At 42.3% G+C, this 24447-nt stretch overlaps 2 protein-coding genes across 3 annotated transcripts; both read right to left on the reverse strand.

Annotated features, from left to right (window-relative positions):
- Window positions 1-4909: 4909 nt before the first annotated feature.
- Window positions 4910-12690, reverse strand: LOC306787081 (alpha-2,8-sialyltransferase 8F-like). 2 transcript variants are annotated; one of them, XM_079282100.1, is made up of 7 exons: window positions 12041-12690; window positions 9485-9562; window positions 9304-9378; window positions 8390-8534; window positions 6696-6808; window positions 6494-6586; window positions 4910-6415 (listed from the first exon to the last, which is right to left on the reverse strand). In XM_079282100.1, the coding sequence occupies exons 1-7, from the start codon at window positions 12139-12141 to the stop codon at window positions 5938-5940; spliced, it is 1083 nt and encodes a 360-aa protein (XP_079138226.1). In that variant the 5' UTR covers window positions 12142-12690; the 3' UTR covers window positions 4910-5937. The 2 variants fall into 2 exon arrangements, with proteins under 2 accessions (XP_079138226.1, XP_079138225.1); XM_079282099.1 differs by having other exon boundaries at window positions 8390-8543.
- A 5683-nt stretch (window positions 12691-18373) lies between these two features.
- On the reverse strand, window positions 18374-20528 carry rpl19 (ribosomal protein L19). Its single transcript, XM_079281201.1, has 6 exons — window positions 20484-20528; window positions 20005-20111; window positions 19450-19572; window positions 19188-19308; window positions 18710-18820; window positions 18374-18571 (listed from the first exon to the last, which is right to left on the reverse strand). Exons 1-6 carry the CDS (start codon window positions 20486-20488, stop codon window positions 18448-18450), a joined length of 591 nt encoding a protein of 196 aa, XP_079137327.1. The 5' UTR covers window positions 20489-20528; the 3' UTR covers window positions 18374-18447.
- Window positions 20529-24447: the final 3919 nt, after the last annotated feature.

Raw genomic sequence — 24447 nt, forward strand, 5'->3', positions numbered from 1 at the left:
CCTTTGATTCAGCTTTTCTTCAAGTCAAACCTTGTCACCAATCTTTCTGAATGTATAGGAGTCATGTTTCACCACTTCGACTTGAAGTAACAGCAACAGCCCCACCGCCAACGATAAATAACCAACAGCCAACCAGGAACTCTTTGACTCCTCGTAAGATGAAACTATTCAGCTATCCCTGTACACCAACAGCTGCACCTCCAGTCACCAGTCCATCAAGCTCCTGAAGTTCGCGGATGACACCACCCTCATTGGACTCATCTCTGGTGGGGATGAGTCCGCCTACAGGTGGGAGACTGACCATCTGGTGACCTGGTGCGGTCCGAACAACCTAGAGCTCAACGCTCTAAAGACAGTGGAGATGGTTGTGGATTTCAGGAAGAACGTAGCCCCACCAGCCCCTATCACCCTGTGTGGCTCCCCCGTCGACGTGGTGGAGTCCTTCCACTTCCTGGGCCCCATCATATCCCAGGACCTCAAGTGGGAGCTGAACATCAGCTCCATCACCAAGAAGGCTCAGCAGAGGATGTACTTCCTGAGGCAGCTGAAGAAATTCAACCTGCCAAAGACAATGTTGGTGCATTTCTACACAGCCATCATTGAGTCCATCCTCTGCTCCTCCATCACGGTCTGGTACGCTGCAGCCACAGCCAAGGACAAGGGCAGACTGCAGCGCATCATTCGCTCTGCCGAGAAGGTGATTGGCTGCAATCTGCATTCCCTCCAAGACTTGTTCGCTTCAAGGACCCTGAAGCGAGCACGAAAGATTGTTGCCGACCCCTCCCACCCTGGACATGATCTATTTGTGCCCCTTCCATCTGGCAGGAGGCTGCGGTCCATCAGAACCAAGACCTCACGCCAAAGTTCAATGTTATTTGATAGTTAAGTGTCATTTGATAGTTTATGTAATTTTGACAGTTAAATGTTATTGTTTATTGTTGAATGTTATGCACCTTCCGCCACGACAAATTCCTTGCAGGTGAAAACTTGCTTGGCAATAAATGGTTCTGATTCTGATTCTGATTTCAACTATTTGTCATCTTTCTTCTGGAGCTGCGGCTCTGAAGATGTTGGTCTGGAGTCTGGACCATCAGCCTCTGGAAATACTGACCGGACTGAGACAACCCTGCCGTCACAGTCACACCTGTGGTTGACGAGTGTCACACATGGAACTTCATTCAACACCATTCATTTACATCTTAAAGATTTACACCAGCCAAAGACAGCTGGTGATCTGTTCTCTGTTAAACTGACTTCTGGTGACTGAGCTCCACAGAATCCCTTCAGCTCATTACATAAATAAATAAATTCAAATCAGGTTGAGATAACAACACATGAGATCAAAGAGAAGCCATTTAAAAATCCATCAGTCATGCAGAGCATATGCACTACAGCCCCAAATATCCACCCGACACTAAAGGGAGGGCTGGTCATCTCTCTCAGACACACTTCTGAAATGTGTTGTTCAAATTTTAATTATATTCTGGATGTTCAGTGTTACTAGTTACTCGTTTCTGAAGATGAAATAGTGAACGAAGGACAGTAAAGCTGCTGTACATCCATCGAGCTGTCACGACCTCCTGACGAAGACCAATGGTGGAAGTTAACTACATTTATATTCACAAACTCTTACGTTTTAAATTAATTTAGATTAAGAAAACGAGAGAGGAAATAAAACAAACCAAGAAGAAGTTTATCTTGTGGGTTTAAAACTTAAACTAAAGTAGGAACATCAACACTGGAGAAAAAGGTAAAAAAAAAGAGACAACGGATGCTACAAATCACTGATATTTATTTATTGTGCAAAACAAAACAAACTGATATCTCTACAGACTCTATTTCAGGTCATGTTAGCAGCGTTGCTCTATGGACGGCAATGTTGCTCCAGACTGAAATACCTTTTAAATGTTGCGACCCCAAGCAGCAACCTGCAACTGAGAAGTGAAGCCAAAGAGGAAGTTACAGAAACTGCAATTCCTAAAACGGCCACTTGAGGCCCCAAAAAGCGAGTCAATCCCCATAGACCTCTATGTTAAAATGAACAACTTTACAGCAGAAATAAATATGTTTACAGTCTGGTTCTCTGTGGCTAACATCCTCCTTCATGACAACTTTGCGTCACTCCTCCGTCCAAATATGGTCACTTCTGTTCCCTGTTTGCTAAAAAAAACAAGATGGCGACGGCCAAAACGCCGAACTCGAGGCTTAAAAACTGAAGAAAAAAAAGGTGACGTCACGACAACTTCCTCCTCTTCTTATAAACAGACTGGTCGCTAGCTGTCTGCTCTGCTGCGTCACCGGGCCGCCTCAGCTCCTCCCACTTTGATATATGTTAGAGTTAGGCTGTGACGTCACCGCCAAGATGGCGCCGGCCGGCGCCGCCCACTTTGAGCTTCACCACGGTTCTTGAGAAACCTCTGGGTGACGTCACGGAGACCTCGTCCATGTTTTATAAGGTCTAAGGCAGGGGTGTCAAACTCCCGGCCCGCGGGCCAAATCCGGCCCGCCACGTCATTTTATGTGGCCCGCGAATCCACCAGCAACAAAAAAAAGTTAGACTTGATAATAATAATATCCCCATAGTCGAAATCATGAGATAGAAAGTCGAAGTTATGAGATAAAAAGTCATAACTATGATAGAAAGTCATAATTCTGAGATAGAAAGTCAAAATGTTACATAATAACAGAATCATTTCAAAATAACTTACCCTATTCCTCCTGCTTATTCCAGGTTTGAGAGTAACGCTTTTTAACTTTGTTAAAGACCTTCCTGTGAAAAAAACACATCCAAATATCCAGTCAGGTTTGTCCTGTAGCCCTGTAGCACAGACACGACATGATCTGATGAAGTGATAAACAAAACAATCCCTTAAGGAGAAGCAGTGACATGTTTGCTCGCACCTGCAGCCTTTACAGAGGTCACCGTTCCAAGGGTCTCTGCTTGTGAGGAGGCGGTCTGTGAAATCCCGAAACAGGACAGGTGAGTAAAATACTGATGCCAGAGGCAATACAGACATAAATCTTATTGTAATCAGATTATTGGCCAATTCGTGTCTCTTGACAAAGAACATGAAATAAGAGGACACACTGCAAAATACATATATTTTGTCCCTTATAACTTCAACTGCTTCACTCTTTTCTTCGAGTCTTGTAAAACCCCAGCATGCCTCTTTATCTTTTGCCTCCACGAACACACATCCAGCACTCAAAATGTATGTGTGTGTGTGTGTGTGTGTGTGTGTGTGTGTGTGTGTGTGTGTGTGTGTGTGTGTGTGTGTGTGTGTGCGTGTGTGTTCTACAGGTGGAAAGGTAATTACACTCTTATTGTTGAACATGTACCAGATGAGTGTTCAGCAGGTTCTCCAAAAAGAAGAGAGTGATCAAAGAGAAGAGTGACTTCAAGAGCTGTCCCCTCATGCCTCTCCTCTCCTGCTAACTTGTTGTGGAATATTTCCTTCAAAAGTTCAGGAGTGAAGTTGGTTTTATCCAAAGTGTTTAACATAAAAACAGAGTCTTGATGAATGATCAAAGTTTCAAAAAGTCAATTTAATGTTTGCAAACAGAGAGCACAAAACACAACCACGTATTGCAGTGAACTGTGAATATGCTCTAGAGACGCATAATAAAAACAAGGTATTTATATTTAGACTGTTATGTGCATTGAAATCACCACGCCAACATAGGCCTTTAAGAAGCTGGACCTGATTAGGGAATTGGTTGGGGGCGGAGCCAGCATGAAGGCTGCGTTCACAACAATACACCCAATGCTTCATTCACTGGGGAGCATTCCCCACCACATATGCAATATTACATGCATCATCATGGACATAATCATTGAACATTTTGAATGAAACCACTTTCCTGTACGTATGATCCGTACCTTTAACCTAGTTTATATTTTGGCACTGTGTATATTTTGGATAAGTGGATTTTGGATCTCTGTTTCTTGATATCAGAGCCTGATGAGTGATGCGATGCAGGTGTGCTCAATCAGCCAGCAGGAGCAGGATGGAGGGGGAAAGCTGCCACGCCCACAGCCACTGGCACTCACACACACACGCACACACAGGGAGACAGACAAAACAGACAGAAAGAGGGAAAGACATAGGGAAAACACGGAGAAAACCCAGAGTCGTGACAGTCTTTCTGATTGACAGCCAGCCTGTGTTTTGTTGTAGAGAAAGACAAAAACTGCAGTGCAATGGATGACAGGTGGCTGGTGATGCTTTGCAGTTAGAGCCAGCAGGAGTCACTAGAGGGCGACTTCCTGTCAAAGGAGGGAGCACCTAACGAGTGAGGAAGGGGCATTTTGAGGCGATATGCCCAGAGTCTGACTGGCAGCTTGGCCTCACATTTCCCAAACTATTCTAGGTTATGTGACTCAGACGTTCTTCTCTTTTAGGGGAAAGAAGGGATGTCAGCTATCCAGGTCAACAGAGTTACCCCGTGGCAAGGTAATATATTTGTGTTGCCCTGTTCTCTTTTGTCTCCCCGTAAAAGCATCATCCAGATGTTTGTATCTTTGGTCCGTAACTGTGGGATGCCATGCAGCAGGACACACAAAAGAAACTTAGTGAAGTGCAGAAATGAATAGGCCGCTGATGTGCCTGCTGCATCAAATATGGAAAAATATTAGGCTTAATAAAAAAAACTGAAATATTATAGATTCATGTATTTGCAAATGCACTACACCGCCATATGTCTTTTGCGAGCTATGTAAGGTCTAAAAAAAAGAGAATCAATGGAGGAATACATGTAAAAGCTAATAAGCAGTGGTCCAGCCATACTGCACTTTAATGATACATCTTGGTAGGTTTTGGGACACTTTGTGGCTAAAATACACAAAATCATGTAAGTTGATGTTGTCTGAGGAGAAGCTTTTGTTAAAAAACAAAAAGAACCATTTTTTGTGATAGATATTTATTTTCTGATTCACTTTGACTTAATTTTCTCACCTCGATGTTTAGGAAAACTAAATGAAAAAAAATCACATGATTCTAAAACTGGCTCAAGAGTTCTCAAGTTTGACAATTTACAGCTTGTACATTAATATTCTGGGTCACAAAAAAACCCTGTTAAGACTAAGTATCAGCATGAAAAGCAGTGATCAGTTACACAGGAGCCACCCAAGTCTTGATGCTAATGTTACTTCCAAACCAAAGGTTGAAACGATCACCCAAAGTGCACAATTCCTAATCATTACATCACCTTACATTGTAGTCAGTCATTGATTTAGCGTTTACGTGAACTTAAAAATAGTTCGTGTCCATTGTACCAATATGTGAGGTTTACCTCATGTCTGTATCACATCCAGTTGTCACTGACGTGAAGAGAGAACTAGTTTCCAGATATCATCCTTTTACAACAATTGTGTGAGTACCACACGTTTAACCTCCAGAGTTAGAATATTTTCCTAAGTGGTTAAATGTGTGGTGCGCTTTTTAACAAATACATGTCAAAATAATCTTTACATTCATTGTGCGGCTGTTTTCAATAAATGTTAGTGTTTTAGTCTGACAATATTCATGTAAAGGAGGTATTCTATTTTCCTCAAAATACATTCAGTTTGATCCAAAAGAAGGCACGACGTCGACGCCCACAAAGGATTCCCATTTAAATCAAGATAAATCTCTCCAGACTCCAGCTGGAACATTTGTGTTAATAAATACAGTTTAGATCCATTGCAACACTATAATGTCTACAGCCTTATAATTGTTGCATTTTGATTTTAGTGCAAATGTCTTTGCTGCTTATGGGCCAACTATGGGCCAACTCCAGCATTCACTGTAGGTCCAAGCATCCACCTTGGTTGGACACATGTCATCAGCCAAAAAAGATCTGTCCATTCATTCAGAATGATATGAAAGACTTCATGAGTGACTTGGCTACAAACAAGGCACTTTGCTCCAGCCCTTCAGCTGCCCCGCGGTCTGGGAATTACTTTTCACCTGATCGAAAATCTCCCAGGTGAAGCCTGAGAACCCCCTGACTGTGCAGCTGCAACAAGAGTTCAAACTCAGCCGGCATGGCGTGGAATTTCTTTTTAGTTTGTCTGTCATCGTAGTAGTGGTTAGTCAGGGCGTGGAGTCCATGTGGGTGATTGCTGAAGGGCCAGAACCCATACAGATGCACATTGGCACAGTGTTCCAGTGCCAGGCTAGCCATGATTATCCCGGTGCTGGGCCGTAGTGCTTTTAGGCCTTGGGAGCGCCAGAAGAGGGCCAGACTCTGGAGGTACTCAGGGTTGAAGAAGACGGGCCGGGTGGGGCTTTCAAAGTCCTCAATGCTGTAGACGGCCCGCATGCACAGGGGAGTGTTGAAGCCGAAGGAGAAGGCGGGAAGGAGCAGCAGGGAATTGCCATAGCTACGCAGACTCTCCACAAACGGACGGCGACGCCCCATCAGAGACCCATACCTGAAAATAAACAGCAGATGTCAAGCAACATGACAAAAGGGAACATTTAAAGGGGCAGTGATTCATCATTTCGCTCACTTCTCCAAGAGGATGCTTGGATTTGCTGTCACAAGGTCTGTCTTGATGCCCACATCCTTCCCATAGCCTTCATTCAAGGGAGGTAGGTTGCACCTGAACAAGCAACAAAGAAGATGTAGGAATTGTTATATATAGAATTCCCACAGAGGTGAGTTTAATTCTGTTGGTGAAGATTGTCCACTACACTGGACACCTTTCTCACCTCATAACAAACTGAGCTGAATCGATCATCTTTCCACAGCTGCTGTTGGTCAGGATCCCACCGTTCCCAACAACAGCACACGTGTCCCATATTTTGTTTGAGAACGGATGCTCCTGGAATCAGTACCAACGGGAAATGTGTTACAAAAAACAACAATTATACTGATATACTGTGTGAAAGAGTAATTTTAGGGGAGGGGAATCTATAGCTGGAACTAATTTGCAAAGTACAAGATCAAGGCTCCTTCCTTCTCTGCCGGAGTCGCATTCGAGTCTTGGACTTTCTATTATCTCTTAGGATCTAAAAAGGTATAAAAACAGCCTTACATTTGAAATACAATTTGACTTTTGGCAAATATGAAGGCAACTATTAACCTGCACGCCGCATTATCAGTGAAACTTCTTAGGTGGTATAAATATTTTTATATAATCTTGACTGCAGATCAAGAGATTAGTTTAAATGGGTGCCCTTGGTAAACCTTAGGGTATATTATAAGTTGTTGTGGTCCACATGACCTTACCCATTGGTTTGTGGACTATGGAATTGACCAAAATGTTAATCTTAACTTTTGTGAAAGGGTTATAGTTGTAAACTGAAAACACAGACCTGACGACACCTTGGTAGCAACCTGTCTATCACAAGGTAGCCACGCCCTAAAGCATACCCTGCTTTATGGTCTGTTTTACTCTAAATGGGACCATGATTTACCAAATGAATGTCATGCTGTATTGAAGAAGACTAGAAACTTGTGATCGACACCATAAACTAAAGTTTACAATGTTTACTTAGGTAATAAATCAAGTGAGAATTTCGGTTATTTTCTCATAGACTTCTATACAATCTGACTTATTTTAGCAACCAGCAGCTTTAAACTTGCATAGTTGTTGTCAGTCAACTTCATGAAAATGATTCACGGCATACTTTAAGTCTGTGGTCAAACAGTGATGTGATGCTCACTTCCTGAGACTCAACAATTAAAGAAATCTCACTTCCACTTTACCAGATCATTGTAGTACTGCTTTTTTCTCCATTCTGCCTCTTTGCCCCTTCAGCCAAATTCTCACTCCTCCATTGCCACTCTCTCATTCCTCAAGTCATTTCGACTCATTCCCCGCCAAGTTATGCTCTCCAAACCTTTGAATCCTATACCCTGTATCCTGTAGCCTGTTACCTGGAATCTGCACCTGCCTGCACTCTTATTGCTGCCCCAGTCCTGTTAGCCTGCTTTGCTTCAAAAACTATTTTGTCTTGTGTGAGATGTAGAGTTTGATATAGCTGAGGTCAAAGTCCAGATAACTCTATTCATTTAGTGGTTTGTGATGCTTTTCTTGGCACACGGTCTGTGAACTCCTCCTGCCCACTAAACCAGCTGTCACTGGTTACACCTTATATTTGTACCAATAAAAGATTGATATTTTCATAACACTGCCTCTTGTGTGTACGTGCCTTTACGGTGTTTTGAACCGGGTCCAAAATGTGCTTACTGGTCACGGCAAATTTAAAAAAAGTGCAGAACCCAGCAGTTGTGTGTGTCAAAGAGCCAACATGTGAGTAGACACATGACCTTTGGCAGAACTTTCAAGTGCAAAGCAGTGAAATAATGTCTGTGGTAAATCATTTGAGGAATCAAAGACACCACAGAAGCAGCAGATGTTGTGTTATATATATATATTCATGAATGACAAACAACATACCTTTGCAAAGGTGCTGAAAAGCTCCGGGGTCACCTGTAGGGTCCTCTTCTTTTCTCCGTCGTACACAAGCTTTGCTCCCACTGGAGTGTTGGCCTGGGTAATGATGGCCTTGTCAAAACCATGGCACTTGCTGCTCAGCTGAGATCTGACGAACCTCAAAGAATTTGTTAAATAACATACAGAACGGCCTGGAGCGAGAACAGGAATATTCATAACTTGCTAAATTCAGTAGCAGCTCATTGAATTGAAGAAGTTTCTTCTTTCCTATAAGGATATTAATTCGATAAGAAGACTTGAGTTGAAGCAGTTTTGGGTCCTACAGTTGAAGTCCCTCTGTTTTACTGTAACTCACATGATCTGAAGACATGTTATATTTAGACAATGTGGTAGACGTCGGTCTGCATGTTCTTCTGCTTTAATCAACATTTCTATTTCCACTTCTCCTTCCATGTCTTTGAAAGATCTTCTTTCTTACCAGACAAAAAGCAAATGCATTCTACATAGATTTAGTTTTTGTGTATACCTTTAAAGTACAGTTTAATAGGATCTTCCATTAATTTCAGCTATGTGTGACAAATCAGAAATATTTGATTCATCATATTTGTTTCGATTTCTTCTTTTGATTATATCAGAGAGCAGCTGGACCGCTGCAGCTAAATAGTGTTTGTTGTTTTATGTGCACCTCTAGAGCGCAGCTGAACATACTGTTCATTGGAACTATACCTTTTTTTAATCATACTCATTATGCATCCCCGAACCGTGACAATGTGTCATGTACAATTCCTGCGAATATGGACACAGGAGATGCAGCTTGCATGGACAATCGTTTGCAATTCTGTCAACCTGTTTTGTTGTTGGACAAATATTTAATGAAATAACAATTAAAAGTTTGGAAGAATGTCCTTTTGTCTTACCTGAATTTTTGGTAATTGTCCTCCTGCTTCTTCCAGGTTTTAGAGTAACGCTCTATTACTTTGTTGATGACCTCCCTGTGACACACACACACACAATCAAGTGTGTAAACCATGTTAAGCTTACATGTCTTAATATGATGAAGGCATAAACACACATGTTGGTGATGGTGTTTGCTCTCACCTGCAGCCTTTACAAAGGCCAGGAGGAGGCTGAGGGGTACTTTTCTTTTGAGGAGACAGCCTTTGAGGTTCCACATTACTGTGGCACGAACGAGAAAGACACAGGACAGGCGAGTCAAATGCTGATGTCAGAGATTAAAATGAAGATGTATCATTTGGTTCCATATACAGTGCCTTGCATAAGTATTCACCCCCCTTGGATGTTTCATCCTTTTGTTGCTTTTTGATACATGAAATCATGGTCAATATAATTTGGCCTTTTTGACAAGAATTTGCCAAAAAAAAACCTCTTTAATATCAAAGTGAACAACAGATTTTTACAAAATAATGTCAATTAAAAATGATATAAGGTAAAGTAAATATTGCATACGTATTCACCCCCTTCAGGTCAATATTTAGTGAATGCACCTTTGGCTGCAATCACAGCACTGAGTGTGTGTGTGGATGTGTCTCACTCAGGCTGGCACATCTGGACACCAAGGTCTTTCTCCATTCTTCCTCAAAACAGCTCAAGCTCTGTCAGGTCTGTTGAGGTCTGGGCTTTGACTTCCACTCCAGAACATTCACCATGTGGTCTTTGAACCATTTCTGTGGAGCTTTTGCTGTATGCTTGGGGTCGTTGTCTTGCTGGAGAATAAATCTTCTCCCAAGTCGTAGTTCTCTTGTAGACTGAGTCAGATTATCCTCCAGGATTTGGCGATATCTTTCTGCATTCATGTTCCCCTCTACCTCTACAAGCCTTCCAAGGCCTGCTGCTGAGAAGCATCCCCAGAGCACGATGCTGCCACCACCATGCTTCACGGTGGACATGGTGCGTTTGTGGTGATGTGCAGTGTTTGGTGTTCACCAAACATAGCGTCTAGTCTGATGGCCAAAAAGCTCAATGGTTGTCTCATCAGACCAAAGAACCTTCTTCCAGTTGACCGTGGAGTCTCCCACATGCCTTTCCTTTGGGCGGATTCTTTCTACAGTGGCTTTCTCTTTGCCACTCTCCCGTACAGCTTCGACTGGTGAATGTGGTGCAAATTTATCATATGGTTCTTTTAGTGATAACTTGTATCGCTTAAACCTGCATATATCACCCTAACCCTCTTCCCACGAAGAGGCTGGGAAGCTGGCCTTGGTGGGTGCAGCGGCCAACAACATCTGTGAGGGTGAAGGGAGAGGACACGAGATAACACGCATTTATACTCTGTTTTGTATTTTTATTGTTGTTAGACCTCCGAACCATCCGTGGGGAAAGAGCTCTATCCATTCAGCTGAATTTTGATTGAACTGTCTGTTCATTAAATATGTTTTTAATACTTTAAGAAGTTCCATCGTGATTATTTCTCGCCAGAGAGAGACTGGACCTCCCAGACACACGTGTGTTTATACTACAATCACTTGACACACATCAACTAGCTGGACTTCTGTTGAATTAGGTCAGTCACTTTAAAGGGGGTGAATACTTATGCAAACACTTATTTTACACTCTATATTTTTAATCAATTGACATTAGTTTGTAAAAATCAGTTTTCACTTTGACATGAAAGAAGCTTTTTTTTGCAAATTCTTGACAAAAAAGCCAAATTATACTGACCATGATTTCATGTATAAAAGCAATAAAAGGGGAAAACATCCAAGGGGGGTGAATACTTGTGCAAGGCACTGTACATATTCACTGCATGACGCCATCAGTCAACACCTTATTGATCTTCAAAGAGGGATTTATAAGCTCAAGTGGTTCAACATGGAGTTTTCTATAAATTCTAACTTCAATAAACACTGAAGCAAATAGAATCATCATACCAAGTTCTGCATTCAGAGATTTCCCATTGACATGGGGGAGAGCAGTGGGAAAAGACAAACCATTGAACACACTCACCTTTACTGCTTAGCTACGCTTCAGCAGGAGATGTGTGCCTCCTACACTTACACACATACGTGTGTATGTGTGTTGCAATGTCTGTGGTCTGTGGGAGGCTATGTGTTGCTGGTAGTTCTGTATATCCTCTTCTCTTCCGGTTAATACGTTTCAGAAAAGGTTCTGAGCTAATGAAATAAAATCTCTGGAATTATCCAGTTTCATTTCAGGTGGTGGGGTTGCTTCTCATATGTCAATTTCAAAGAATCGTTAGGTTTCAGTGTGAGGGTGTCTGCCATTGATGTTTGCAAAAAAAAAGTCGCCTTTGAAAGGGAAATGAACCTGTCTGGTATTTCATATTGAAGAAGTGACGCCTTTCAAATGAACTTTCCAAATTTCTCTAGTATCGTCACTCTTAGATTTCTTAGCATTGTGAGATAAATCATGACATTGAACCACAGATACACGTCAGAGTCATTTCACACAAACTACATCTTCAATCCTTTGTGTCTTTTGACTTTTGAAAACTAGCCAAAGTGAAAATTCAAATCTATAAAACGCTTCTATTTCTGCCCAATATCATCATTCCACCCAGGATAAACCCCACAACAGCATGCTTCCTTATCTTGTCTCCACTGCACCTCCAGCAACCAAATACTAAAAGGATTCAAGAAAGTGCTGTGTGGTTGGGAGAGGTAGCTCCACACTTACTTGTTGTCGACCATGTACCAGATGAGAGTGGTCAGCAGACTCCCCAAAAAGAAGAGCGTGATCACCAAAGAGAAGAATGACTGTAAGAGCTGTCCCATCATGCCTCTCACCTCCTGCTAACTTCACCCGGAGGCCCCCTCACCTTCCGTCTTGCTCTCTGCTTGCACAACACTCACCCGTCATCTGCTTTCTGTCACCCTCCCTCTATTTCAGATGTCCTCCCTTCGGCTCACACCGTCTGTGTTCTCTCTCTCTCTCTCTCTCTCTCTCTCTCTCTCTCTCTCGTGTTAATCTTTTGCCTCTCTGCTTTCCTGTGTTGTCTTTTACCTAACTGACCCCTCCTCCTCCTCCTCCCAATCTGTTAGGTTTGACTCAGTGTTTCTCTACCTCCTTTGGTGAGTGAGAGCATGCCTCCTCAGTTATTAGCCTTCTTTAGCTGCCTCTTGTTCAAGCAAGTTCTCTGTCTTCTGTGCAACTCTACTTGTTCTTTCTTGTACTCCTGTTTGTGTCCAGGTCATGTGAGACAAATCCGGTCTTTTGTTGCTCCACCACATCGTTCTTTAATCCTTGTCACGTCTCTTTGATCCACTCGTCTTCTTTCCTATTTTTCTACAAACTCGCAACCCTACTTTCCACTGTTGTCCCAAAGCTCCTTCTGTTCTCCGCCCCCACCACAGAGCCCCAGCCTTTCCTCTCTGCTCTCCCCTCCCTCCTCCGGCCATCCTCCGCCCACATCCCATAGCCCCCTCTCCCTGTTGCACAAAAGGGAGGTAGTAACATGAGTGCCCAGTACTGAATTAGCCTACAGTTTGCCCCTTGACTAGTGTGTGTGTGTGTCAGGAAACACGTACAAAAACCAATGAGGGGCAAAGAATGCAAGGGGCAGAGGCTTCCCATCCAATCGGAGTGACCCCGAAACTCTTACCTACACACACAAGTGTCTTTTATTCCAATGTTAAACTTTGCCAACTGTATCGCCTGATATCCTCTTGCCAAAAAAAGTGAGTGTTTCTCAGTGTGGGAGGTGGTGGGAGGGAGGTGGAGGTTGGGGGGCCAAGGAAGGGAAGTCTCCTCTCAGCTGATGTGGGAAATGACTTCTAAAATGGCAGCACTGCCGGCTGTATCAACAGGGTAACTATTGTAACATGCCGGCGGAAGTGAGAGAAGCAGAAAGTGAGAGAGAGGCAGATGGAGAGACAAAAAGCAGAAAGAGGTGGGGAGTTGATGCCCAGAGGAGACATTTGTTGTTTTGCTTTCATTTGGGTCACTCTGCGTTGCTAGCCATGTGATGGAAGGGGAATAACATCTCGGAGGTAAAACCCACACCCAGTCCCCCGGCATATATCCCTCCTGATTTAAGTTCCCAGTGGAAAACTCCACACTGAGCTGCATGCAATGAAGGAATAATGCCTGGTTACTACATGCTGGGTAAGCTGCTGTGCCGCATCCCACATAAATCCAAAACAAAAGAGCTCTTGGAAAGTTTTTATGTTGGCATACATCGGGGTTTGCAGGAAACTTGTGATTGAGGCTGCTCTGCTGCGAGCAGCCGGACGGAGTAATCAATAAAGAAGGTTGAACATCTCATAAAATCAGCCGAATAGTACCAATGAGACAGAGGGTTGTTCAGGAAAGTAAAAGCTACACTTAACCTGCTCTTTACCTCGAACACATATTGCATAATGGTTCCTTGAATGATTTTTGAATGATGTTTGCGGTACAGAGGTCCCCTGTCATAGTGCGCCACAATCATGTCCAACATGACTGTACCATCTGTGTTTTGCAAATGTTTGCAAACATTTTCTATAAACCACTCTTAGAAATGAAGGTGCTAACTGGAACCATGAAAGGTTCATGGGGAGAACCTTTTGGGTTTGTGGTATCATTTTATAAAGGTTTCATCTGGAACCTTCAGCGGACTTGAGCTAAACATTACGTTTTATACCTATTTCATCAATGAATGGTTCCACCCAGAACCGTCTCTGGAGGTTCTGTTCAGACCCTCATGCCCTTGTAAGGACATTATTATGTGTTCACTTTGCTGTTAATTATTCCATATTTTTACGGTTGAATCTCAAACTCATCCTTGTGAGACCGCTGAAGGGCCCGGGCTGATGTGGTGTAGCGCGACCCACAACAATCATGGTTAAAAGAATGTTTTGGGGAGGGTTGGAGTGGAAGGATCTTAAAACCCATGCTTTCTTCCAGAAATGGTTCTTTGAATGAAAAGGGTTCTTAATGGACCCGTTAGTCTTGCATCAGACCCTTGAAGCACCCTTTCTTCAAAAGCGGGTTCCTCAGAAGCAAATGGTTCTGGATAGAACCTCAGCCCTCCAGGAAGAACCCTTTTGGAAGTCTTTTTTTATGAATCCAGATCTATATCAGGTCTGTATACAGGTCACCAGCATGCCCTGTATCCTGACCAGACAAGAGATAACAAACTCACTCTTGAGAGGGAGGCCTCCTGGAGAAAATACACACATCCGTGGCCTTTCATGCATCATGAGACACTCGCAGGAATGTGGAGAGAGCTCCATGACAATAACAAGGCTGTATAGGCAAGAAGAAGCCCCAGATGAACTGCAGCGTATCACAGAAGAAGTACAGCAACAAACACCTTGCTTCTCTGGCGTTCCGTTAAATCAAATATCCAGACCTCTCATCTGGTTTCCCCTCATCACAGGCCATCCTGATGCCTACCACCCACAACAGTCAGTCATTAGCTTATTACAGACAATGCAATTTCCATCCAAAGACTCCACGAGCTATTTAACCACATTAAACCCAAAGAAGTGATTTGTCAAGCTGACATGTATAACCTTGTAACGCAGGAGGTTTCTCAGCGATGTGCAGCTTGTGTGTGTGCCTGTAAGCCTCTGTTACTCCGCATGGATGAATCATACTGGAATTATCATCTCAATGATGGATTATGGTGTAATTAGGAACTAACTTTTTGTGATTCATCTGTTAGTCAGCAGAGAGAAGCAGTGGGCAAGAAGCTGCAGGGGAAGCATAGTACCTATAAAGAGCCCATGTGACATCATCACAAGGCAGACAGAAAGGCAAAGGTCCCATTGTCACCCAAACAGCACCCAATGAATCTGTACTTCTCCCTCCTCCACCTCGTTTACGATCCCCTCCTTCGGCAGGGATTGGGCGGCTGTACTGCCTCTTCTGGAACGCAGGTTGCAACTTCATCAATGCAGTAAACCACAAGAGAGAGAGGAAGTGAACCAGACTCGCCTCTAACTGATGGGGGTTCCCCTGGAAGCACATATATAGATATACAAAAAGGACAGTTATGCTGGTAATAACAGAAAACAGAACAAAGTTAACTGACACTAACTGTCATTGTCAGCTCTCTGTTTCTTCTTCTACCCTAACAAAGCTCTCAGAGCAGAATAAACACTTTTTCCATCTGAACCAGGCCTGTTGCCTGTAAGTAACTCCACATAAAATGTTGTACAGTGAGTGAAACGTGTGTTTCAACAAGTGGAGAACCCTGACATCGGCTGACCACGCTGAATTCAAGTGGGACAGACTCTGCTGTATTCTCTCTCAGTCGGAGTGTGACTGTGTGTAAACGTGAAAACAGATGATGGAAGAGGGTCAAAAGTGTACAGTGTTTTTGAGTTGGCGAGAGGCTGAGGAATAAAAATACCTCAAGGTCTGCAAATGGATTATAAGGTGACCAGCTTTGTGCACTTTAAGTCTCGCCTTTTTATCCCAAAACAAGAGGGGTCAACCAAAATACATCTTTCTTAAGATGAACCGAAAGGGCAGTACCAAGAGGAACTACAACGGCATAAAAGCCACTTGTAAATCAATAGCATCAATGTAAATGCACGTCATCTTTTCACTTATTAACTGACGTATGTGCCCTACATATTTGTCTGTCCATTTTAAACAACATCCACAACATAGCTGCGAATCATGTATCCAAACCATGGCAATCTTGTTCATGTTCAACATTATTTTCATCTCATTAGCACATCTGATGAGGCTTGGCTGAAAAGCCTCTGGTTCCAGGAGCTCTGAGTCACCTGATGGAGTGATTTTGTTAGCTTTCTCCAGCTGTGGGCCCTCACATTGTCCCCTTCCACCTCACTTGTGTAATAATAAATGATGTAAATAATATGCTCTATACTTGTATGCTTATATTGCGGAGTTGTGAGGTCACATGTAAGTAGGTCAAATACTCCGAGCAGGGCATTCCTGCGCCTGTTCGCACGATAGAAACAGATACTATGGCCCTGAAAATCTCGATCTCAGTCTGTTCACTCGAGTTACATCCTCAACACTTGCCATGGCTGCGACTGGTGAATGGCTGGCTTCACGGGGAGGTGTGATGGAGGAGGCGGGCCGGAGGGGGGCAGTAGTGAGGGTCATGTGGTCGAGGAACAGCTGATGCTAGTGCATTCCAGAGCTGCTTAGCATGAGGCCTGGTGCCCTCATGCCTGTTTGAACTACCGTACTACCAGCCTGCATGTCTCATACGCACTCATGACACCAAAACACACAACTGACAAAAGGTGTCAGCACACACACACACACACACACACACACACACTGTGTACAAATCTGTAGACCACACTCAGACATACACTCACTTATGCACATGCATAATTTACACATCCTGCCATGGCTGTAATGGACAAGAGAGCCCTCCATTTCAACATGTTACAAATGAATCCTTAGTAGCCTGAATGGAGTGGATTATTGCTGATTGTGTGTAATATACAGACATATGTAAATTGACACGTTTATGGGTTTTTTTCTGTGTGTCTGTTTACATCAGGACATCTAAAAGAACCTCAGAATGTTTTACTGAACACAGGAAGTGAAAAGTAATTTTCTGCTGCTGCGTCTCAGAGTTTTCTTTGTGGTTGCAAGTGATACCAAGTTCAGCTGCATTGCACGTGTCAATAACTGGCAGATATTCAGCAGTGAACAGCTAACCTTTGCTAAAGGTAAAAAGAAAGAAGAATACCTCTTGACTGCACGAACCAGCAGCAAAAATACATCGGTGTTGAAATATATTCGATTTTGGGGATTACCACTTTAAGATCAAGACACCATTGCTGTGAAAAGGGACCTTAAAAACGTGAATTAACAGATATTTGACTCGTTATTTGACTCAACAATGTCACAACTCATATCTTTGGCTGATATCTCATACCAACTGCAACCACATGGCAACAAACCTTTAAAATTACTAACTGTATTTACACCTTGTGTCCGGTATGTCGCCAAATAATTGACAGATTCCAGTTAAGAACGTGAAAGAGAGGACTCAATGTGTTTGATCATCTTAAACATGTGAGCTTGGAGTCTCTGGAGGTCATCACAGTGTCCAGATACGAGGTTAACAAGGGATTTTCATTCCTCAGAGAGCAGGAAATTAAATTAATCAGAATCGGCTTTAAATCAGAGGTTACCAGAGGCCATGATACAAAGACAGCGTTCAAACTGAATCTAATATTACAAATTAAAGAAAAATGATGTCCTAAATTTAATTTGCACAAACATGATCTTTGTTCCAAGAGTTTGTGCATTGCTCGATGGAATTACAAAGCCTTAAATTAACCGAGGTGCTACAGTAGAACCCAGACTTAAAAGAAGTTTGTTTTCATGTCTTTCTTTTGAGTTTGCAATGGCAAAGGCATTTTTTTCTGCTTTGACAGCAGCACTCACTTCCACATGTTACCATAGATTAAGCACGATCATTTTCTTTCTCTTGGAAAATAGTCGTCTGTAATCCCAACTCAAGGTCCACCTACCAGCTGTTCTTTTCCCCTTTCAACCACCAGACGTCAGCTAAGTGGCTGTTTCAGTTCATCCAGAGCAGAGGTGGAAGAAATACTCATATCACTGAAGGAAAAGTAGAAATACTACAATAAAATATTGCATTCAAACGTTTATTCAAGTAAATTGACTTTATATGCATTCTGACTTATTTGTTGACTATATTGTGTATCAATAACCTGAATCTGCTAAGTAACTAGTAACAAGGTATCAAATAATATAGTGGAGTAAAAAGAATATTTCCGACTGAGTAGAAGTATAGTTGGATAGTTTTGTCAGTTAATGTTTTAAGTGTAGTGTATAAAAACAATCTGAACTCCATGTACACTTGGCTAGAAATAAACTCTCCCGGAGAGTTTTCAGCAGTAGCAGACAGACGCTTTCAGTTATCGACCAGATGGTGAGCAAAGTGGAACGTTTAGCAGCTGAAGTTGCCTCATGATCACTAGAGGTGTTGGCCTTCAAGCTACTTTTTATTCACCACTAATCAGGTTTTCACTTCGTGAGGAAAGAAGATAAACAAGGCCGTCAGTGTCTTTATGTACACTTTTATTGTCAGCACTTGACCAGCGGCAGCGTCGGGCAGGATTGACAGAACCAGATTACTTCTTGGTCGTCTCCTCCTCGGACAAGGCCTTCAGGAACTCCTCCTTCTTGACCAGGAGACGCTCCTCTCTGCGCTTGCGGGCCTCCTTTGTCTTGGAGCGACGGGCCTCGGCCTGATCACTGTAGGACAGACAAACACAATGCATGTGCACTCGTTTCAGATGTGTCTGACTCCAACACTTTCTCAGGATGAATACATTTCAAACTGCCCTTTTCTGAACACGAACAAAACACAACTTAAGATGGGTCCAAACTTACGACAGGAGCTTCTTGCGAGCCTTGTCTGCCTTCAGCTTGTGAATGTGTTCCATAAGGATGCGCTTATTCTTGAACACGTTACCCTTGGCCCTCAGGTAGAGGCTGTGGTACCTGAGAGACAGCGGAGGGGGAAAAAAAGCATTGAAATAATACCATTTTACACAAAGTGCTTACAATTCAGATGCACCAGATCTGTTAAGTGTGCCAGTGTGTAATGGCAACCTTCACTGAGCTCAAATCATGATTTGAAAACACCTCCAGGAGGTCTGATTAGTGTAGAATAACCGGTATTAAAAATATAAATGTAGTATACGTGGCCAAATATCACCAGAAAAACTGCTGTATTAAAAACCAAGGCTTAAGTGGAAAAAGCAATTTCAGAAAATTTGAGCTAAAACCAATATTTCAATAAATTGTCCATAAAAACATGCCACAAGCATAAGAGCAGAAACAACCAGAGAAGATGTCGTGAACCTACATGTGCCTGTCGATCTTCTTGGCCTCCCTGTAGCGACGCAGCAGACGACGCAGGATTCTCATGCGGCGCATCCAGCACAACTTCTCTGGCATACGAGCATTGGCTGTACCCTTCCTCTTACCTGGGAACAGGGATACGTAAAGCATGTTAACTCTCCTGCAAGTGTTGATCTTAATCATCCAGGTAGCAAGACTCTAATCTAAGCAGCAACATCTTCACACGATAACTTTCCTCAAAGGCAACCGCGGCGGTTTGAACTCACCGATTCCCGTGTGTCTTCCCTTGCGACGTGCCAGTGTGTTTTTGCGGCAGCGGGCGCGGGAGTGGACCGTAACAGGTTTGCGAATGATAAGACCATCCTTCACCAGTTTACGGATCTGCTGACCTGAAGACAGAAGGAGACAAGTGAGCTACAGGGATGCAACGTGGACATCATTACAAAACACTTCAGAAAGCAACATCTATTAACGCAGCTGTCAAGACCGTGCAACATTGCTAAAAGATTACATTTAAGACCTCATTTCCTTCCTTAAATTTCAACCTGTCTTGTTAGGCGGATGCATGCGTACCTGAACCTGGGGGTCTAATGAGAAACAAATTTGTTTCTCATTAGACCCCCAGGTTCAGGTACGCATGCATCCGCCTAACAAGACAGTCAAAGGCAGACATTAAAACTTAGCAGTCGACATGTTTCTCAGCATCACTTCAAGTGTCAAGCTTGTGTCAAACAAACATTCACACATTGAGAGAAAACTAATCAGGGTTGTCATATCAATATCTCACTAAATGATGAAGACACTGCTCGAACGTTACTCACGAGAGTTAGCGTTGGCGATCTCATTGGTCTCGTTGGGATCCAGCCAGACCTTCTTCTTGCCGCAACGCAGGACGCTGGAGGCCAGCCTCTTCTGGAGCCTGAGCATGCTGTAGGACGCACACAGCCCAGGTTAAACACCTCACCGTTAAAACGTCAAGCCTCTACTTATATGTATGGATTAAAACGTAGTGCCACAGGGCTGACACGTGTCATGGTGTTGTTACAATGTGTCAGTAAGCTAAACCACCGTTAGCCGCACAGCTAACGGTCCAACCTGCCGGCTAGACAACATGGCTTCTCCGTCTGCTAAACCGTGTTACACAGCGGCACGTGTAAACATGTGTTTTGGAATAAGGTTTAAACTTGATGTAACGGTTAAGGAGAGACTTACGTGGTTCATTGAAGAGATATGGGGTTAAAATGTGTGCATTATAACGGTTAAATGATGACTTATATTATGCCATCGACAGTGGTCCTACCTCATGGCTGCTACTTCAGTGGGGAAAGGACGGCTTGAGAGCCGGACTGGAACGTACCATTATAGAGGAGAGTCCATCTCTAAACACGAAACAGCTCGGTGTCAGCTCAGACCATACTAAACATTATTAATACCACTCATATTTCGAAGTGCTTATATTTGTGTCTGTGTAAAACTAAAACCGATAGAAAATGATATACACACACGCAATCTTGAGTTTATTTTAAAAGTGTAAATAGCTGTTCCTCCCTGGTAAGATAATGGTACTTACCAGTGTTTCTACAATGCATTGTGGGTGAGGAAACGTTGGGTGCATTCTAATTTTTCAACACACGGGGGCAGTGTTGAGACCAGGAACGCCACTTATATCAGACTCCAATCAAAAAGTGTTATGTTTATGATTATGTACGTTTTCAAGAATATTTACATTATGTTTAATATATTTCACTTAAACACTGATGACCAATATTTCAAATTATATTGTGAAACGTCTCATTTTACCAGTTTTTATGTGTAATCCTTGATGTAAAGCCTTCAATTCAGCTTCCTAAGAAACTATCATAAAACTCATTAAATAATACCAATAGAGGGTATTATTAAAGTGTAATTGTGTGTGTTTGCTTTCTTAAATCAGTAGCCTGGTTAAATATAGCTGCCACTTTTCTATTATTCCCAAAAAGGATTGTTTGAGTGACATATATTCTGCATCACATAGAACCGATGAGACCAGCCTGACCTATGAGTGCTAAATTCCTTCCAGACCATCATAAAATACAAAATGTATGTCAAATAATGGCCATTGATGCCAAATGTATTTGTGGTTTGTCTTCTGGCTGTTTGTCATTTAAATTATTTATGTATGTTCTCTCTTCACTCGTCAGAAGTAGTGACACTGGTACTTCCATCATAACAACATGCTGCTATCCCGAACAATGAAATGGAGACAAGACAGAAGAAAAGTTTGAGTTCCGGAAATATTGCACAAAGCCAAAGTATTTTCATACCATGCAAATTTAAGTGATGCACTGTGATATTCAGCCTTTTAAGGGTGTGAAAGACACCCATAATAGATAAGGAACCGTTCAAAACAAACAGCATTAAGTTTAGCAACAACTTGATGTCTAAAATATGCAGCTTCAATATGAAGCTTCAGGAAAGTCAAAAAATAACAAATAAACGTCTTAACGTATATGAACAGATTAGAAAAATGTAATTTGAAGCTTTGAAGTGGCTTCTGCACACTTACATCATGTTTTTTAAGCTTTAAACTAAATTATTTGACTGTACTGGGATGAAACAAGTCAATGTAGGTGTCGAGAAAATTAACATTTCTTACCAAATGTTTAAAAACCAGCATTCCATATGTTGAAAGTGGTCATTTAATGTTTTAAATCAGCCCTGAACAATTCACGGCCAATGCTGACATAGAGTCGACCGGTCGGGACTCGTCTATGTCATGGACTTTATATTAAAACCTCTAATCAGACGTCACTGAGCAGCTCATTCCCCCTCCCCCCCATCCTCTCCTCGGCCTGTTGCCCACTTTTTTTTACGTTTTTCAAAATGTTGCAGTGGATGGAGTGAGGCTCCGACCGGGGGTTGTAGTTACACTTTTAAAAAACGAAGTAAAATGAGTGGCTACTTATTAAAAATAGCCCACTGGTGCATTATTAGGGTTACCAGGGCACTGTTGCATTCTTGGCTTTCCAGCAGAAGTCCGTCACCATCGCAACGCTGCACGCTCACAGTGTGGGTGCACAAGGAGCACTTGTGTGACTTCCTAACCTCAAGTTACCTCAGAAATACCAGCTGAAATCATCATCTCCAGGGAGAGTACAACCCAAAGTACCGGATATCACCTCCTACCACAGCTTCAACAGACACTGCTCTCCTCTCTGCACACTAATGTGTAGACCTGCAGGGTGCTGGACTACATACTACACTGTCTACTGAGGAGGAGGGTCACTAATATGTCTGGAGTGGCATGCCTTTCGTGGTCCTAAACTGTACTTTTCTAAATATCATCATCCTTTTTTTTCAAGGTTTCAAGGTTTCTGACAATCGACGTCTTTATTCCTAAACATCTCCGCCACTTGTTTCTGTACCAACAAAGAATGATCAGAAACCTGAAGAAGGGGGTTTACATCTCAAAGCATCCTAGTTTCTTTCCGATCACTCCGGCAAGAATATTCAGGTTTCTCAAAACAATGACACGATGTTTACATGTGCAACACACAAACAGGATTTTTACTAAGTATGCATGGAAACACGTTCCATATGATGGAGAAACTGCAGTGTCCCCTCAGGTACAAACAGCATCACGTTCTAAGTTTTTGCAACAAAAAAAAGACCCTCCTCAACAGATTTCTCGTGTTTCTTGTTTGCAATGCAACAGCTGATTAGCACTGTCCAGGTCTAGTGCCCCAAACCTCATTCCAATGAGTCGTATTAATGAATGAGTGCACAGAGGTGCGCTGTGCAAGTTGTGCATGTGGCCCAATATCTTTGAAGATGTTCACTATGACACATTTTCATCTTTAAGCACTTCATAAAAAAACATTTAGTGTTCACTTGTATTACTTTCATATACTTTTCATATTTTTCTTTATGAATTAACAACAACTGTAAGCCAGTTAATGAATTATACTATAAACGTAAGTTTTGTCGGTCAAAATGTATTTATTTTCTTCAACTTATTCACTCAAGATACAGTAAATGGCATCAAAGTCGCTGAAAGCAGCACTAAGCCTGAGGTCCCTCCTTACCAGTGACTTTGAGCCACTCAGTCCTCCAATGACAAGCAGGACGGCATTCTAGCGGGGTCAGATGGAAACTGCAATCACATTTGTAGGGTCCTTTAATGCTGAACTCATCAGGGCGTTCATGATGGTGTACCTCTACTGCGGTCCTTCACAAGTGTTGTTCATGAAGTAGACGTCACTCATCACATAATGCCCACCTGAGACAAAAACATACAACACAGAGGTGACAATGAATACGATATTGAGGAATATCTATTATAGTCTTGACCCTTGTATTTCTTGCTCTCATTCATATTCAGAAACTCAAGTTTATTCTCCTGCTGTCGTCACTGCAAGAAGTTACAACAAAAAAGTATCGGCAAAATGCCAAAGACCACTGTCACCTTGAGCAACAAGACAGAAGATGAAAAACAAGAGAGCAGCTGAGGACAAACTGAAACTCTGTCCTCCCGCTGCACATTTTGTGGGGGAAGATGTCGACCAGCTGCTGCAGGAGAGTCACAGAGACTCTAGCATCATTTAAAAAAGTACACCATGATTCTGTTTCTCTTCTTTTTTTTTAATTTAATTTCTTTGAAGTAAGTATGAGCCACAGAGGATGATCTTGTGGGCGTTTAATTCAACGCCATCAGCTCTGATCCCAATGTGACAGAAGGAGTTTGTCACAGACTGTAGCAGGTATGGAGATAATTCTCCTCCCAGGTCAGGGTTATTGCTGTGTGGTGGAGGAATCTTTCTCTTGTTTATTCAGGTTTACCAAATCAATTAATATGACAACTCCTATGCTGTGTGACCTCAGTATTTATCGTTTTCACAGACAGTGAACAAAGTGATTCAAAAGTTGAGCAATAGTGAGCATCAGCACTTTAACTTAAATCATTCATTGCTACACTGAGAAGAAATACGAGTAGTTATTATTGTATATATAGCGATTTAAGGGCTGAATCTGCATATTTCTGATATACATTTCATGATATATAGGCTCCTCACAAAAAACATCTGAAAATGAATCTAAACTAACAAAAAGTCATCAAGTAGGACTATCTGAAACCTCAAAAGCAGCACTAAGTAATGTCTTAGGATATTGTATTTTCACATCGCATACAGTTAGCTATAGTTCAGATCATTTTCAAAATAAGAGTTTACATACAAAATAAGTACAGGTAATCAGTTTATAAAACATGGTCCATTGTTATGATTAAA

This window comes from Melanostigma gelatinosum (assembly GCF_949748355.1).
Source record: "Melanostigma gelatinosum genome assembly, chromosome: 13".
Taxonomy (NCBI): Eukaryota; Metazoa; Chordata; class Actinopteri; order Perciformes; family Zoarcidae; genus Melanostigma; species Melanostigma gelatinosum.